At 30.8% G+C, this 17,276-nt stretch overlaps 1 protein-coding gene across 3 annotated transcripts in view; it reads right to left on the reverse strand.

Moving 5' to 3' along the window:
• Window positions 1–17,276, reverse strand: part of zfh1 (Zn finger homeodomain 1) — a 168,487-nt gene that overhangs the window by 15,553 nt on the left and 135,658 nt on the right. Inside the window, exon 1 of one of the 3 annotated variants that reach the window (XM_080174065.1) lies at window positions 8,071–8,330. The exons of the other annotated variants lie outside the window; for them this stretch is intronic. Within the exon in view, the coding sequence (XP_080030191.1) occupies window positions 8,071–8,113 (43 nt within the window). The 5' untranslated portion in view covers window positions 8,114–8,330. Of the gene's footprint in view, window positions 1–8,070; window positions 8,331–17,276 lie in introns of those variants that run through there. 3 annotated transcript variants of the gene reach the window in all.

The raw sequence follows: 17,276 nt of genomic DNA on the forward strand, positions 1-17,276 counted from the left end.
TCATATTTTATTATTTGCAGTTTTACAAATTAATACATATTATATAAAGCTTTTTTGTCTGTAGCTTAAGATTTCGGTAAAGTATAAGGTTATTTTACTAATTTTCTTACTCCTTTAATTACAGAGCTCCTAGATGCTTGGAGCGCAGCTGCTAGTAAATAAACAAAGTAAAATGATTCCTGAATAATTGATTTACAATTTTAAAAAGCAAAACATTTTTACAATTAGGATGTGTATATCCATGCCATGGTTAGCTCTTTTTGTTAATTCAGGCGTGTTAGAATTAATCTTAAATGTTGGAAGATGATTTTTGTAGCAGTAAGGTACTTAGCAACTTTATAATCATTACTTTATGTAAAAGGATGTCCCGGTGGGGGGGGGGGGGGGGGGGGGGTTAGGGGGTTAAGGGTTATTAATTAATTTGGGGCAACCCATAATTTTTAATCTTCCCCTTCCCCCCCAAAAAAAAAAAATATAAAAAGCTTTGACGTCCTTGCCTCTATTATATAAAGATTACCCCACAAAATGAACATGGGGATGCCCAAATTTAGATATTTCAATTCCCCCCCCCTTCTCCCCAAATCAAAAAGCTTGGACGTCCTTGATTAAGTAAGCTCATTTAAAACATACTGAAATCAATTTGTGTACAACAATTATCCTATTTAGTTTTTTAGTAGTGAAGCTACTCTATAATTCAAAATATTTGTCCGTCCATTGTCTGTCCATTCATCTGTATGTCTGTTCATTGGTATGTCTGTCTGTCTGAGACAGAAAGGGGAAAACGATATTTTCTCGGCTTCTATAAAAGATAGAAGGCTGAAATTTTCATGGATTGAATATTCTCTCTCTCTATCAATACTCCATATTTTCATCAAGTTTCATTAGGATTTGCCAAAAAACTGGGGTGGGCTATATCGATTCCTACATTTCAAGTTTTCATGATTTTCTCTACTCCTATTCAAGTTAGATGATTGAAATTCAGGGATTGAATACTTTGATATTTTGCATAATTTTATCAAGTTTGATTGAGATTTACTTATTGGGGTTCTACCTCAAACATAGGAGTCCCAAATGTCGGAGTGGACAAATGCAGGAGTCCAAAACATCAGAGTGGACAAACATAAGAATGGGACAAACGTCAGAGTGGACAAACATCAAGGTGGACAAACGTTGGAGTGGAAAACATTGGAGTGGACATTGCTTAAATAAAACCTTGGAGTGTCTACTATTTTAATAATATTACAATTTTGAAATTTTTTATACCCTTGTCTACAAAATAATGACTATGGCTGCAGCGCTCAGCCCCCTAGCCTATATCCTAACCTAACCTAACTAAGAAAAGGAACGGGACGAAGGTAGGGGGGGCTGTGTTTGTATAAAAAAAATTCAAAATTGAAAAAAAACGTTTGGGACTCCTGTGTTTGTCCACTCCAATGTTTGTCCCAAAAATCCTGCGTTTGTCCACTCCAACGTTTGTCCCACTCCTGCGTTTGTTCCACTCTGACGTTTGGGACTCAAGCATTTGTCCCTCTAATGTTTTTCCACTCCTACATTTGGCATGGAACCGATTATTAGTTGGGGTGCTAGTTTGATTCCTAGATTTGTAAGTTTTAAGGATTTTCTTTACTCCTATTAAAAAAAATTTAAAAGGCTGGTTTTATACCCCCCATAATATATTAAGGGGGGTGATTACCCCCATCCCTAAAAAAAATTACCCTTTTACAAGCACCTCCCCCTGGATACTCCTGCACTCCCCTGTAGTGACTAGGCCAACTTTATGGTCTCTGGTTTCAGGAAGCCCATTCAATTATGAGAAGTTCACATTATAAGAGCACTCTTATAGCATCCTCTCTATTAGCATTACATGTGTAATGCATTATAGACAGACAGATAGATATTGTGAGGGATCCTACACTTTATAACACCTTGTTTTGCATGGTAAAAATTGTTCCAATAGTTCTTGATATTGATATTTTATTTAAAAATTACAATAACTTGAATATAATGATGTTTAAAAAATGCTGAAATTATAGTTATATTTAGACTAGAAAAATGATTAACATACCTATAGAAGCATTAAATAATTCTCTTTTTAATTATAAAAATATTTTTTAGAAACAAGAACGAGAACAATGCATAGCAGTGTAAAATATAAATTGATATTTTTTTCAAAATTCCAAAACTATCCAGGGTCCTATAAGAAGCATCCATAAAACACAGAACTCAATAGGTACTGTAATGGTCGAAATATTAAGCTGAAGACAAAAAAAATTACTACGTTATATAATAGGATAATGAAATGCAGCTGTTTTAAGAGTTGCCAGCTTAATAATACAGACCGATTCAATAATTGTGTTAATATGTTATGTCTAACTTTAAAATGGTGTAATTATAGTTATATTTAGCCTAGAAAAATGATAAACATACCTATAGAAGCGTTAAATAATTCTCTTTTTTATAATATAAATTTTTTTTAGAAACAAGAACAAGAACAATGCATAGCAGTGTAAAATATAAATTGATATTTTTTTTCCAAAATTCAATTCCCTCTGGTGATGTTATAATTAAAATATCAAAAGTCAAATTTAGGTGGATGTTATATGAATATATAAAGCTTCTTTACAGCCAAAAAAATTGGGAAAAAAAATATCATTTATGGAGCAACAACAAAAGTGGGTTTATCACAAAACCTCGATTTTTTAGTCAGCTGTTCATAAAAAACCAATTCATTACCTGTATATTATAAAGCAATGCCAGGCGATTAAAATGAGGTATTAAGCACTTTCTAACTCCAAAAATTGATTCTTCTAGAGCAAAAATTAGTTTAGCATTTTTGGTGACTCAAATTTGAAATTTGATTTGTAGCAAGAGAAAAATATTAAAAAAACATACTTTTTTCTATCTAAGAGGCAAATTAATGGTATCAATATATTTGCAAATGTCTTATATACAGTTTAATACACTTTTAAGTCCATTATTTTTGGGCTTTGAGTGAACGTCAAATAAGATTGATTTTATCTCTTATATTAAAAATCAAATTTTAAAAAATAAATTTGCCACTCAAAAATCATTTTTGTAACTTGTATGTCATACTGTTTGCAGTATGTATGTGGAGTTGATAATTAAGTGTTTGAAAATAACCTAATTTTACGGGTGAAGGTGAGGAAAAGAAATTCCTGTGCATACCTCTAATTGACACTGAAATTTTGAAGGAATTTACCTATAGACAAAGTAGATAGCGGTCCTACTCTAAAATTCTGTGATCCATTGTAATTGTGTATGTACAACAATGGATACAGTATATGCTAACATGGAACTCACTTATTGGTCATCTTATAGGAAGGGAGGGTTAAGTTAAAGGGGATGGATGGGGGGTATCGTTATTTTAGCCTGCTCCGAGTTTCACTTTATTATAGAACATGAAAACCTGTTGTAAGATCTAAGTAATAATATATCTATTTGCACAGCACAAACATTTCCTATTATTACAAATATTACATGTTTAAATCATCCTTTTGTTTTAAAACTTTGCTGAGTGATTCCTGCAACAATAAACTAGAAAAGAACTACATAATAATTATCAACAGGCATTTTTACAAGAAACGAAAAAATCTTTTTTAACATGTATTAAAGACTAATATTAACAAAATAAAATAAGAGATAATAAATAAGATATAACCTTTGAACTCGACGAGTGATATATTTTTTTCAAAACATTTAAATCATATAGATATTCAATTTTAACCTATTATCCTTTGCTTATTAGCGTTTTTTTAAATTTTAATCATGAATTGCTTAAATCTCAAAAATATTTTTAGTGTAAGTATAATGCAAATTTCTAATAAAAAATAATATTCAAGAATTACTTAAAGATGAGAAGCATTGTACAGAATTGAACATTGTAAAGGAGAACCATATCGGTTCAGCGGTTAGCGAGTTCCTTTTGTAAGACACACAGATATCTTGTTAAGGATTTTTTATGATATTACATATAAAGCTAAAGGCGGAGCCACTATCTTCTTTATAGTCAAATTAATTATGTAGTTGTAAAAAAAATATTTAGTAACTAACATAATTGAACACGACAAAAATTGTCGTAAATGTACAATTTATCTAAACAAAAAGTGTCGTATATTTACACAAATTTGTCTGAGCACAGAAAAGAAAAAAAAGACATTTTGTATTCTGTAGATTTTATTAACTATAATTTGTTAGATGTCCCATTTTGTAGAAAAATGCATTTTTTTACTAGTGTATTCTTTTTTTATTAAGACATATTTTTATATCTTTGCTCAAATTGCACATTTAAGAAAGAATACATCTAAAAGCATTTCCATAAATCACGTTGTTCGTCAGTTTTTAGTTATGTTTCTACTTAAAAGGAGATTTTATATTGATATTTATTACAAGTTTAAAGTTTTCGAATAATTATTACCAAATCAGAAGAATGAAAACATCCCTTAAGAGAAAAGCAAAGAAATAAGACAAACATACAATAAGCTGGCTTATTACTCAAACAAATCCGCCCTACATCTTTAATAGCAGCAGAGAAAATGACAAAGAGGTAAAGGTATACATTTTTTAATTAAAGGCATAAAAAAATGATAAAAAGGTTATGTTGAATCTACATAAAGCATATGGATAAAAAATGCAAATAATATAAATTAGCAAATATACTACAATTTTTGTAGTTCAGATGCAACAGTATCTACGCAGTCGGACACGACACTATGTACGCAGTCAAAACTCTATAGCCTCAAAACACCTTTTCTAGAATATTCTGCCTTTTGTAAATTGAAATAACATAATTATCTTTGTATATTTCTTATGAGTTTTTTAACTGATTTGAAAAAATATGAAAAGTTTACGTTTAAGTCAAGTTAATGTTTAATAGAAAATTCCATAGTTAATTAAAATTACATTCTTAAAAACATTTTATGCATAGACAGAGAGAACAGACAAATTTGTGTTGCATCAACTTTTTTCTTACATGTTAAATAGTTTTAAGGCATTTTTTAAAAGTGAAGAAATTGTATAAGTATCGTTCGTTCATTCGTTTGGAACGATTAGCTCTTTAAGTTAATTTAGATATGTTAAAATTGTCCAATTGATTTCAAACTTTGCATGCTGATTCCTAAAACAATTAGGTACTTTAAATATGAGTTATAGGAACACAGTAATAGTGTCTGACTGATTATGACGTAACAAAAAAAATTAGCCAATGAGAGGCCGTTATTGACCAATGCAATGGTAAAATTTATAGTGGCCTCTCATTGGCTAATTTTTTTGTTACGTCATAATCAGTCAGACACTATTACTGTGTTCGAGTTATAGAGCAATTATGCAATTAAAAATATATCGAACGCTTTCTTTAAGTCAAAGTGTACGACTTATAATCGTTTGTATGATGTAAATTTTTTGTATACTTTCAATTTCTATAGGATATACGTTGATATATTGACAGGGGAAAATTTGCTAATATGGACCTTATTTATTGGTCGGTTCGTTCATACAGTGGGAGGGGATTGGGTAAATGAAGATCGTTATATTAGCCATCTTCGAGTATCACATTATGACACACAGAAAACTGTCCCGAATTTGTATTAATTTTGAGGAACAAGACTCCAGTTACGTCATATTTTTCTTTCCCGAAGAAGGGAAGGGGGAAAGAAAAAAAGGGAAGGGGGGGAAGAAAAAAGAGATGGGAGAAAAGGGGGTTTTCCCCATCTCTTTTGAAGAGATTTTCTTCCCCCCTTCCCTTTTTCGGGAAAGAAAAATATGACGTCACTGGAGTCTTGTTCCTCAAAATTAATACAAATTCGGGACAGTTTTCTGTGTGTCTCACATTATCAGAGCACATGAAAATCTGGTGCAACATCCAAGTAATAATATTTCGATTATGCTTTCAGTTACAAACTATCAAAGGTGTATATTTCTTATAATTTCCACCATAGTATGAATTATCCTTGAAATATTTGTACTTTAATTGACTGAATGACTGACAGACAAGAAGGAAGCTTTGTAGTTTAAAAAGTACTTTTAAAAGAAATTTTGAACAGGACAAAAGCATCTAAATAGTATGTCATTGCTTTTATCTTATTTTAGATAGCATAGCTAATTTATATTGTTTTAGCGGATTCGCTACTAGCATCTAGGGGCTCAGTATTTGAAGTGGCAGTGAGGGGATAAAAAAATACGCCAAAAATATTCCAAGACTTAAATCTGAAAATAAAATAGCCTAAAACCATCACAGGACCTATGTGCAGTTTATCTAAAATATAGCAGTGCCAGTAGTTATTGATATCTTAAGCTTCTGAAAAAAAACTTTCTACTTTATATAACAGGATTTTTTAGTGATTAAATTTTTTATTTGCTAAAACAATTTGAATTTTGAAAAACTCCTATTTCATAAAATATTATATAACTAACCAAAATAAAATTATATGTATTATTATTAAAGTTTTTATTGTATATTTTAAAATCATAAAATACGTAATAAAATGTGAATGTTTTGAGAAAAATCAGCTGCACACAGAAACAAGGACAAGTATGATTATTAGTAGCGCAGCAATAAATAATTCTGTAAAAATGAGTATTCTAGAACAGTTGCAATATTAGATTAACCTAAATCTATCTTTTAAAAATAAAATAGATAAATACGTTTTTAAAATCTCACAATATATACATACAAAGCTTTTCTATAATTAGGGTCGGTCCGTCCGTCTTTCCGCAACGGTTTACAAATTTTCTTACAATATTGTTCAGGCTTATGCAATAATAATCTGCTTATTCAGTTCTGACACTCTACAAATGTTAATGTTCGTTTTTCCTTAATTTTAGAGCTTCGCTTTTATGGACGTAGTCATCCATGTTCTTAATATAATTTAAAGAAATTATTACATATGGAGGACAAGGTACCTAAATTGTAGAGTAGCTGCCATCTACAAATATGTTTAATATATATAAACACAAAAAGTTCCCCTACAATATTTTTCTTTTTCTAACTTTTTCTTGCCCTAGAATTTTGAATTTTCTAATGTTATTTTAAATAAGTGATATTTAATTGTGTGACAGATTTGAAAATATACTTACGTCCATTCAAAACTACATGGTAAAATGATTTATAGATTTCTAAATACAAACGATAGTAACGATAACCCAAATTAAGACCTTACTTTCAATTATGAGCCCTTATAGGAAGCCCTAAAACGTGTCCTACCAAAATAAAGATTTACATAACATTTTTAACATAAGGGTTAATACATACAACCCTAATATACACTAATCTCTTTACCCCTAGCCTCTAAAGGTGAGAACGGGGGAGGTAACTTGTAAGGAAAATAGCTTTAAACCACCCTAACACACATATAAAGGTTTCCTGTAAAAACAACTATTTTGGACCATCAATTTCCAAGATCCATAGTTTCAGACAAAAAAACCTTACTACTTAACTTTATATTAAAGTATTATAATAAATGATAATTTACAATTGTTTTTCATTATTTTGTCCATTAAAAGTTCTTTTAATGCTTTTTCCATAAATTTGCTGAATTGTATGCTATATACAATTTCTTAAAATTTAGTCAAATATAACTGAAAAATTATCGTTAAATTTTCACAATTACAATAGCGTAAATCATATAAAAATTGCAACCTAACAAATTTGCCAATTATATTTGATTTTTTACATAAGATGAATATATCATTTTAACAACAAATTTGCAAATTATGTTTATTGAAAAGTTCTATTTAAAAAAAACAGCGGTTCCCTCATAATGCAACTAAACTTTAAGCAAATTTTGTATTCTAGGTTAGGTTAAGTATGGTAAAAAGAGCCTTGCAGTAATAGTACCCAGTAGGATAAAGCCCCCCTGCAGAAGCTCAACACAAGTTTATTGTAAAATATAAACGGGGGGGGGGGGGGGTTGTTCCGATGGTCAAAAAATAGATATGGATGAACGCACTAAAAAGGCATCCTTTATTTCTTTTTTAAATCTAATAATATTTACAGCAAATTATCAGACAATCAAAACAAGATTTGATAAGTTAGGAATTAAAAAAACAACTTACATGTATTTTTAGCTGAACTAAAAGGAAAAAGTAAGGATAACATTTTTTAACATTATAATTTCACTAAAGAATTAGCACTTTTTTGATTGTTCACTTTTCTTTGATATGTAATTTTTTAAGCTCAAGTTCTAAAAAGAACTATATATATATCCTTTGGTGTAAAAGGTTTAAGGATTAATGTTATGGTTTCACCTAGCTCATGATAATGGTTATAAGCTCAAACTAATATTGATTTGGGTCCGTCCGGTGTTAATTGTATTTTCCCCGGGGGCAAGGTGGGTGGTTCACGTTTCATTTTATGGGCGCACCTACGCGACAATTCAATATAAACTGAGATTTTTATTGAGCTAGGGGGAGAAGGGGAGGGAAGGGGGGGTGTAATTTGAGAGATAGAAGGACAAAGAAAGAGAGAGATATATAGAGAGATACAAGGACACAAAGAGAGATAGAAGGAAGGAGAGGCGGGGGGTGCTTTCATAATAAACCCATCTGCCCTCCTCTCCTCCGCCCTCATGTCACCTCTTACCTATATTTAACACACCCCTTCCCCCCACCTTCCGGGATTGTATTCTGTCCTCACCTAAATAGTTATTATAACACATATATGTATAATATGTATGTATGTATGCTTTTGCTTATTTTCAATAGACTAGGTCGATTTCCCAAATGATAATAATAAATTGTCAAATTTGAAACTTTTGAAACTTGAAAAAATGTTGATCTCTCAATTTATCGTTTTGATTTGTTTCATTTCATAACTAGGATGGGAAAAATGTTAAAATAACATAAGCAAATAGGATTTTGTTTTTATTTTATCAACAATATTTTTTTCCCTCTCTGATTTTTCTTTCCGAAAGAATTAATTTTTTTTGAGTTCGTCCATTAAGATATCGCTTATTTCTCTCTCCATTTTAAGAAAGCTTCACATGGGTCAATAGATGGTTTAAGGCTATTATAATATTTCTGAATTTAATTCTTGGGATGATTTCATAATAACCCTCCCCGCCCAACAAGAGCGCAACCGCTTGTAAAAGAAATAGTGTTTAGAATATGAAAAATTGATTGGGCCTTCTAAGCGCCCATATGTGTCCTTATGAAAATTAAAAATGGGGACATACATTTAAGATTTGGGAGGGATGGAGGGGGGGGGGTTGATGAGGTAATAGCCAGGAGGAAGAGGTAACAATGGGTGGACGGAAGGAGAAATAGGAGCACAATTACAATAGGGAAATGGACAAACAATGGGTGGGGAAAAAGGGGAAGTGGTGAAAGAGTAAGAGACAAGTAAAGGGGAATGGAAGGTGATAAAGGGGGGAAAAAATAAGGTCGATAAAAAAGACAGAAAATGTGAATGGGTAAGGTGGAATGAGTAATAGTTGTTTCTACATTTATGGTAAAATATCAAAAAAGCAAAGTTATTATAATCAATATGTAATTACTTGGATGTGCACCATATTTTGCCTTTCTAATAAAATAGTCCTTCTAGCTGGCAAATATAACGTTACCATCTAATACACCCCTTTTAACACATGCCCTCTTCTGGCTAATAAATGAGGACTAAAGAAGCAATTTGGAGTGTCCATGGGTTACTTAAGATATCTAAAACTGCAAATTTTATACTATTTAGATAATTAATTTGGGGAAAATTAATTTGCTGTAAATAAAAAAGTTTTAAAAGAACTGTAAATATTTTGATAAGAGAATATTTTCCTTAATAGAATAAGGCTGAAATGTAAAAAGGTATGAATTATTTAAAATTTTTAAAACTTTTTTGAAAATTTAAATTTTCAGTTGAGTAAGAATGAAGACATGATGACATACTGTAATACAGTAATGGTTAGGAAATTCATTCAAAATAAATAAAAGCAAATCTTATTTATCAAATAATTACCATTAATTTATTGAGGCATTTATAATATAGAGCTTTTCTATTTAAGTTTTCTAGATTTAATTGTATTTAATTATTCTTGTATAAAAAAAAACTAAGCTAATGTGAGTCTTGTTTTTAATCAAAATAAACTTTCTTATCAAATAAAAGCTAAAAAAACATAAAATATGCTTTAATAAGAAAAAGACTTTGGTACGTTATTAATCTTTCATCTTAATTCAAAATTACAAGTTTTTTTTAAAAATCATTCTATTCCTGAGGCTTAAAGTTTATCTAAGCATTTTTACTTACATCTTTAAACAATACGATGTTTATTTTTAGTAGCGAAGCTACGTTTTAACTATAAATATTTGTCCATAAGTCCTTCCACATTTAATTATATGTGGGATTTAAACACAAAAAATAAGATCTTCTTATAATTGGGTTATCAACTCAATAACTCATTTTATCCGTTTGTTTGTTAATCTGTTCTTTCTATTTTAATACAATACTATATTTAATAGCAGCTACGTCTCTAGAGGCATCTAGGGCACTTATGGGGGGTGGGGGAGGTTGATTTCGACAACCTTATTTTAATTTTAAGATAAAGATTGGGGGGAGGGTAATTTTTTTCTAGGGGTCATTTCTATTGGTAGGGTGGTAGTATCCTCCCCCAAAATAGTTAGGAACTTTTAGAGGACCTCTAAGATTTATTGTAAAGGACAATCATATCGGTCCAGTAGTTAGCGTGATTCTTCGGTACACACAGACAAACAGACAGACATACAGACAGAAAAACAAACAGACAGATAGACATCCTGTTACTTCATATAAGGATTATGGATATTACTATCCTTGTTACAAAATATACTTTATGTGTTGAAAGTTAGGCAAAGTTAATTTTCCTTATAAAAGCAAAGAATGTTAATGAAATTATTTATATTTGTAATAGAGTTATTACAACTAGACTACACAATAAATTAACTTTACCAAAATTTGCTAAGGACTAGAAACGCCCGTTAATAGGCCAATGTAATCCCCACTGCTTTGATTATTATAATCACACAACTGACATGGCAGCAATAGTTACTTTTTGACTTTTTGTGTCTTTGATAATCATGTTTTTCTTCTTCAATTCTCAAAAATCTCTTAAAGAAGAAGAAATCGATTGGTTTAGTGATTAGTGACTTATCATATTGTATTCTATAATATTTTTTACAATTAATTTTTCTTGCTCCGTTACTTATGGACACAGTATATAAATTGCATTTGTTAATTTATGAGAATATTATCTATGTTAAAAGTTGAGGCTAAAAATTGTTGTAAATTGCTAGAAAGTGTTTTCATAATACTGTTAATATTAAACCTTGGCATTGCTAGTTTTAGAATTATTAACGTCAGTGTATTGACTTTGTCATGATTTTTTCAATAAAACAAGAAAACTTAAACTTAAATTTTGTCATCAATCAACGCAGCAACAGAATTCTGTTAGATTAAAAAATACAACAAGTTATTATATACATATAATATGGTAAAAGTCAAGACAAGAGACTGTCAAGAAAAAAACTCTGCATTCACGTAATTTGCTCGGACAGAAGGATGTTATGAATGGACCCTAGCTATAGAGTAGATTTTCCACTAAGAATCTAGAAAAAGCAAATATATAGAAATATAAAATTTGCATTACATTTAGATATAAATACTTATAGTCCGAAAAAAAACATATAAAACATTTATATTATTCAAATAATTGTTTTAAAAAAGTATTCTTGCAGATTGGAAAGAACATCATTTTAAAATTGCATATGTTAGTGCTTATTCAATGCTGTGAAAAAAAATATTGGCTATTTAGTAAACATAGTGATATATGTTAATGTAGCTTGAAATAAAAGATTAAAATAGGACAACTGCCAAAGACCATTTTTTTGATTAATTTGAAGCAATAATAATAAGCAATATCAAATAGATTAAAGCTATAGATTTATTTCTAAAAAATGCTTCCATTATTGAATAACGTTACTTATTATTCGATTAAAATCTATATTCATACTCTTATTTCTTAACCCTGCAGGGATCTTCTAGCTTTTTACATTTACTTTACCTAACTTAATCTAAATAATCATAAAAATAGTTTATCTCAAAAAGTTCCAGATGCGATATGAGGAAAACTGCTTTTGAATTATTATTATATATTTATAACTGCGCTAATTTTGGATTTGATTACCCTGTTTGTATGGACATATTCGTAAATTGGATGAGAGTGTGTTGTATTATTGTTTATACTTTACATAAACAAATATTAGGCCTAGGTGCTGGCAGAAACGGATTTGTTCAAAATTGAAAAAATTCATACAAATGCTGTTAAATCAAAGAAATAGTTGTCTATCGGGTGATAAAATTCCTAATTCTTTGGTGTTACAAATCGTAAGGAATAAGTAGATTTCGACGGTTGCGTGCTTGGAGATTATCATACCTGAAAAAAAAATCATTTACTAAATATGTCTACAAATTGTATTAATTAAATGAGTTAGAAAATAACAGATTTATTTGATCATTTGATGTTATTATGTATTTGCAAAAAATACAAGAAATATTTTAAGATTTATTGACATTACATATTAAAATTAACAAATTTTAATATATTTGTTATCTTCTAATTGCCTGACTGTTTGATATTTCAAGCCTACTTACTTCCCTCCTTGTTTCATCCCGAAGCAAAATTTTTAAATTTTTCTTTACTAATACATCAAAGCGTTATGAGATGTACATAAAACAACGATGTTGAAGTCGAAGATCAAAATCAAACTTAAACTTCGGCGGTATATCTCTAAAACTAAAGTCTCTCTAGACTTTATTAGGGTGCATCCGTTAGTTTCAATCTATATATGAAAGATGACAATATTTAGAAAAGATAAATTGAATCAGGGAGGGAGGGGATATTGGGCTGGTTTTTTTTGTTCCAGTCCCCAAATCTTTAAAATTATGTTTTCTTACTCGTTGGCTTAACAAATTTGGGAACATTTATTAAGTTTTGATTGAGTTGAGTGTTCAAATGTTTCATCCACTTATTTTAATGTAAAGGAGGGATAATTAGGTGTACATCAATTTATCGGCCATTGTCTTATCCCTAGAGATCCCTGAAATGGAATCCCCCTAAAGAGCAATCACAATAGGCTATAAATATGATTATTAAACATATGTTTTATAAAGCTTTGAAAGAATTTGTCACCTATATTTCCTCATAAACGAAAACTAAAATAAAGATTAGTTTAGATGACCCCAATGGGCCGAAGAATATCTACGGAAAGCTGCCTTTAAAACGAAGCGATGAATAATTATTTCAATTTAATCTACATCCCTTTTAAGACTAATATCATTCAGGTGCCATAGAAAAAAATTATCTGTATGAAAAAAAATTAGGAAAGATAAAATTTTTATCCATTTCGCCATCCATTAATCACTGAGCTCAACCCAGGTGTAATGGTTGTCGTTGAATAACCACCCCACCCCTTCCCTCCCCCCAATACATATAAGGATAAATCTTAATCTTTGGCCAGGTGCCTTTAGTCCAAAACACGCGCCAAATATTCAGTTAGGCGCATGAAGTTAATTGTGTTGTAGATGGGGAACATTTGAATATTAACAGAATAGTTATTTATCGCATCGTAATACAAACAGCTTTCCGCGGATATAAAAAGGTAAAATCATAATATTAAAACCAGTTTTGTTAGCCCTGAAGGCACGGGCTAATAAAACTGGATATAATATTATGATTATACATTTATATATTCATAGACAACTGGACATAATACGATACAATACATGATTTTTTAGTGTGGCTGAGCACTGGTTCTTTAACTGGATATTAATCGGTTTGGAAGCCATACTGAAAAAAAAACTTAAAGCCAATTGAATCTTAAATAATTTTTTATTGCATGGTTAAATTGGTTATGTACAATAATGTCATTTTACACAGTGATTTAAATGACAAATGTAATACTAATTTTATCTAAATTTTGTGTATTACTAATAGTTATTACAAGCACTAACTAACTGAAGGAACTGCTCTTCAAAATCAAAACTCGAAAAATTATGTTATTGCAATGCGTGTAGTAATGTTTTTTTATGTCCCTAACTGTTACCTATGCATACCTCTATATAGCTCAGCAGTATAAGGACCCTTTAAAAACATACTCAGCACCCAATATCTTTTCAACTATCAATCCAGGGGGGCTCTTTAATCCATGCACTATTTAGGTATATGTTCAGTGTCAAAACAATTTAGCTAAAAAGTTTTTATTTATTAGCTCTTTTCTGATTTATTTGTAATAAACGATGGTTAGGAAAAGTAATTCAGTGTTAGTGTAGTGTTCGCCCCTAGCCTTTAGAAATGGGATGGGTAGGTCTAATTCCTACCTTAAAACCATCCCTAGATAATTATATAGCTTATGTAGAAATTGCAATAAATCTAGATAAGCATTTTCCGAGATCTTTAGATTCAGACACAAAAAAACTTTCTACTTTATATAACAGGATTTGCCCCCTTGTCATTTTTTGCTATTTTGCTGAGAAAAGAGAAAATTTTATGCTTTGTAAGAATACTTTTAGATAAGAGTTCCTGATTTTACAAAGATATTTTTTGTAAAGATAACAATATTGAACATCCGCTCTTATTTTTAAAGCTGAACTGCTTCTAAAACGGGTATGATAGAATCCCTCTACGTGTTTGAAACCTTGCAAGTAAATCAACCTTATACATCTACATTTATCATTTGCTTTTTTATATCATATACCCAGAGTCGAGGGGCTCAACATAGTGATCTAAAGGGATTAGACAATGGCCGATAAATTGATGTTCATCCCCAAAGATAATATATAAATCAACCCTTCTTTAGATTTTTAGTGGTTGAAACGTTTTAACACTCAATTTAATGAACTAACAATTCTAAATTCACCAAAGTCCCCAAAGTTGTTGAGTCAAGAAATAAGCAATGTTATTATAAAACATTGGGGACTAGTGTAATAAACAGCCAATTGTCCCATCTCTCTCTTATATATATTCTTTAATAAGCACAGAAAATATTTTAAAACCTCAAACTTATTTATTATTTAAGTATTGAACTGAATCTCTTTTTTTTTAGGTTTTTATTGTAATAATAATAGAATTCAATAGAATTATTGTGTAATAGAAATATTTTTTATGAATTATTAATCGCAAAACTTTTCTAGGTTTATAGTGTTTCGGTCTATCTTAACGGATAGCTCTACAGATGTAATACGTGTCAAATTTGACTCTCAGATTTAAAAGCTTATATTAAGATTCCCGCAACGATGTGTTATTTTTAAAGCATTCTAAGATACATATTTTACAATATGATTAGAAGAACGGCTAGTTTATGCGAATAAACTCTATAAAAACATCGCATGGGGTTAGTACGTCAATATTTCCCTTGATCTGTGCTATTGTTTCATTTATTCAGCTTCGCTTTTAAGGACGTTGCCATACTTGTTTAAAGAATACACCTATGGGAAGGAAATACAATAATCTGGTATTAATAAGGAACTCTCATACTGTGAATAAGTATATTTTAAGAGTTTTTTTTCTAATCCCACCCCCAAAAAAGGGACAGTCTTTCTGAAAAACAAATATTAGAAAAGTAAAATATCTTTAAAGCCATCCTTATTGTTTCGGTATGTTTTTCTTGTATTCCCTGGCAAGTTCGAACCCATTAATCCCTGTTTCCTTACACCAAATTTCCTAGAGAATGAGTGTGTTACGCGGCATTCCTAACTATCTCCGCGCGGCGCGTGGCTTGTAAACGGACAAAAGAAACGCGCACTTTTCCTTTGATTAGTCCCACGTGAGGAGCTAAGTGAATAAAAATAATGTATTGCTTTAATATACATGTGCTCTGATGTGTGGAATATCTCAAATAAGCCTTCCTGCTTAGTTTGACATCATATGTGGTAAGAATTTATCTTTAATTCTTGAAATTAAGTGTAAAATGGTATGATTTTATGAAGAAATTTTAAAACATTAATTTTTCAATAAATAGACCATTTAACTGCTAAGTTTTGACATACGAATATTTTCCTTTATATTATTGATCATTTTATTCTAAAATTATCAATTTCTGATGCTATTTAATATGATTCGTGCCAATTTAAAGTTTTTTATAAATTTCATATTTTTCATTAAATTGAAATCACGCAACCTCGATGTTACAAAAATAATAACCATTAATTTTATGATATTAATTCTTATATTTTTGTTTTAGACTCACTGTTTTCATGGTAATAAATACACATTTGTAAACTTCACATGTTGGTCATTCGGAGGGCTTGAGATTAAGATTTCGAGAACGGCTAGGTATGGCGTTCCGAAACAATGAAAACAAGACAGAAACAGATGGAACTAAGAACAATCTGTGAAGTTTTGTGAATGTGTTGGTTGTGATACCTTACCACACATTATTATTATAGTCATAATCAGTACAGTTAACTTTAGTGACAATTATGGGTCCTAAAAAGAATAAAGGTGAACAATTGAGTAAGCGGCTGCGTCCAGCCGTTGATGCCCTAACCAGTGAGCTAAATAGAGTGATGAAGTTGGTCAGTGATACTTCAGAACTTAATGTTAGACATCTCACTAAGGAGTCAATCCTTGTCCACGACAAGTTCGAAACTTTCGACAGCATCATGGGCGGTTTTAGCAAGCTTGGTTTGAGAATCCAAGAGCTTGATGAGTTTAGTGACATTTATTCTGATATAGTTACTGTGCAAAAAGACTATAGTGCCTTGAAAGATGCTCTTGATGCTATAGAAGAGCTTAGTGACATTCAAAGTGTTGTTGATGTTGTTGGTGATAATTTGCCTAACCATCAGGCTGAACTTTATGATCGATGTTTGAAGATTGTGAAAGTTATTAAAGGGCCATACTTTCCCTTGCCTGATGCAATTATAAACACTTTGTCTGCTTTGATGAAACGTCTGGCTGAGGTTAAGCTTGAACCTGTGAAGCCACCCACGACGACGGCGGGTGCCTCGACAGCATCGCCATTTGTGTCACCGTTTGGCACACCACAGTTCGCCGCCGGTTCTATGTTCACGCCAGGATATATGAATCGTGTCGACGAACGTCTTCTTCCATCTTTCGACGGCCTGGAAGCTTCCTATGTAAGTTTTAAAGACACTTTTAAAAAGCTTACTGTAGGACAAGACCCGTCGTATTTACAGTTATTGTTGAGCAGTGAAAAGGTCTGTAAAAATAAAGAGCTTAGACTCCAGTTAATTCAGATTCAATCGCATGAATCTCAGTGGGCCTACCTTGACGCGCGTT

The sequence above is a fragment of the Acartia tonsa genome, chromosome 10 (genome assembly GCF_053477335.1).
Source record: "Acartia tonsa isolate MP-2025a chromosome 10, ASM5347733v1, whole genome shotgun sequence".
Lineage (NCBI taxonomy): Eukaryota > Metazoa > Arthropoda > Copepoda > Calanoida > Acartiidae > Acartia > Acartia tonsa.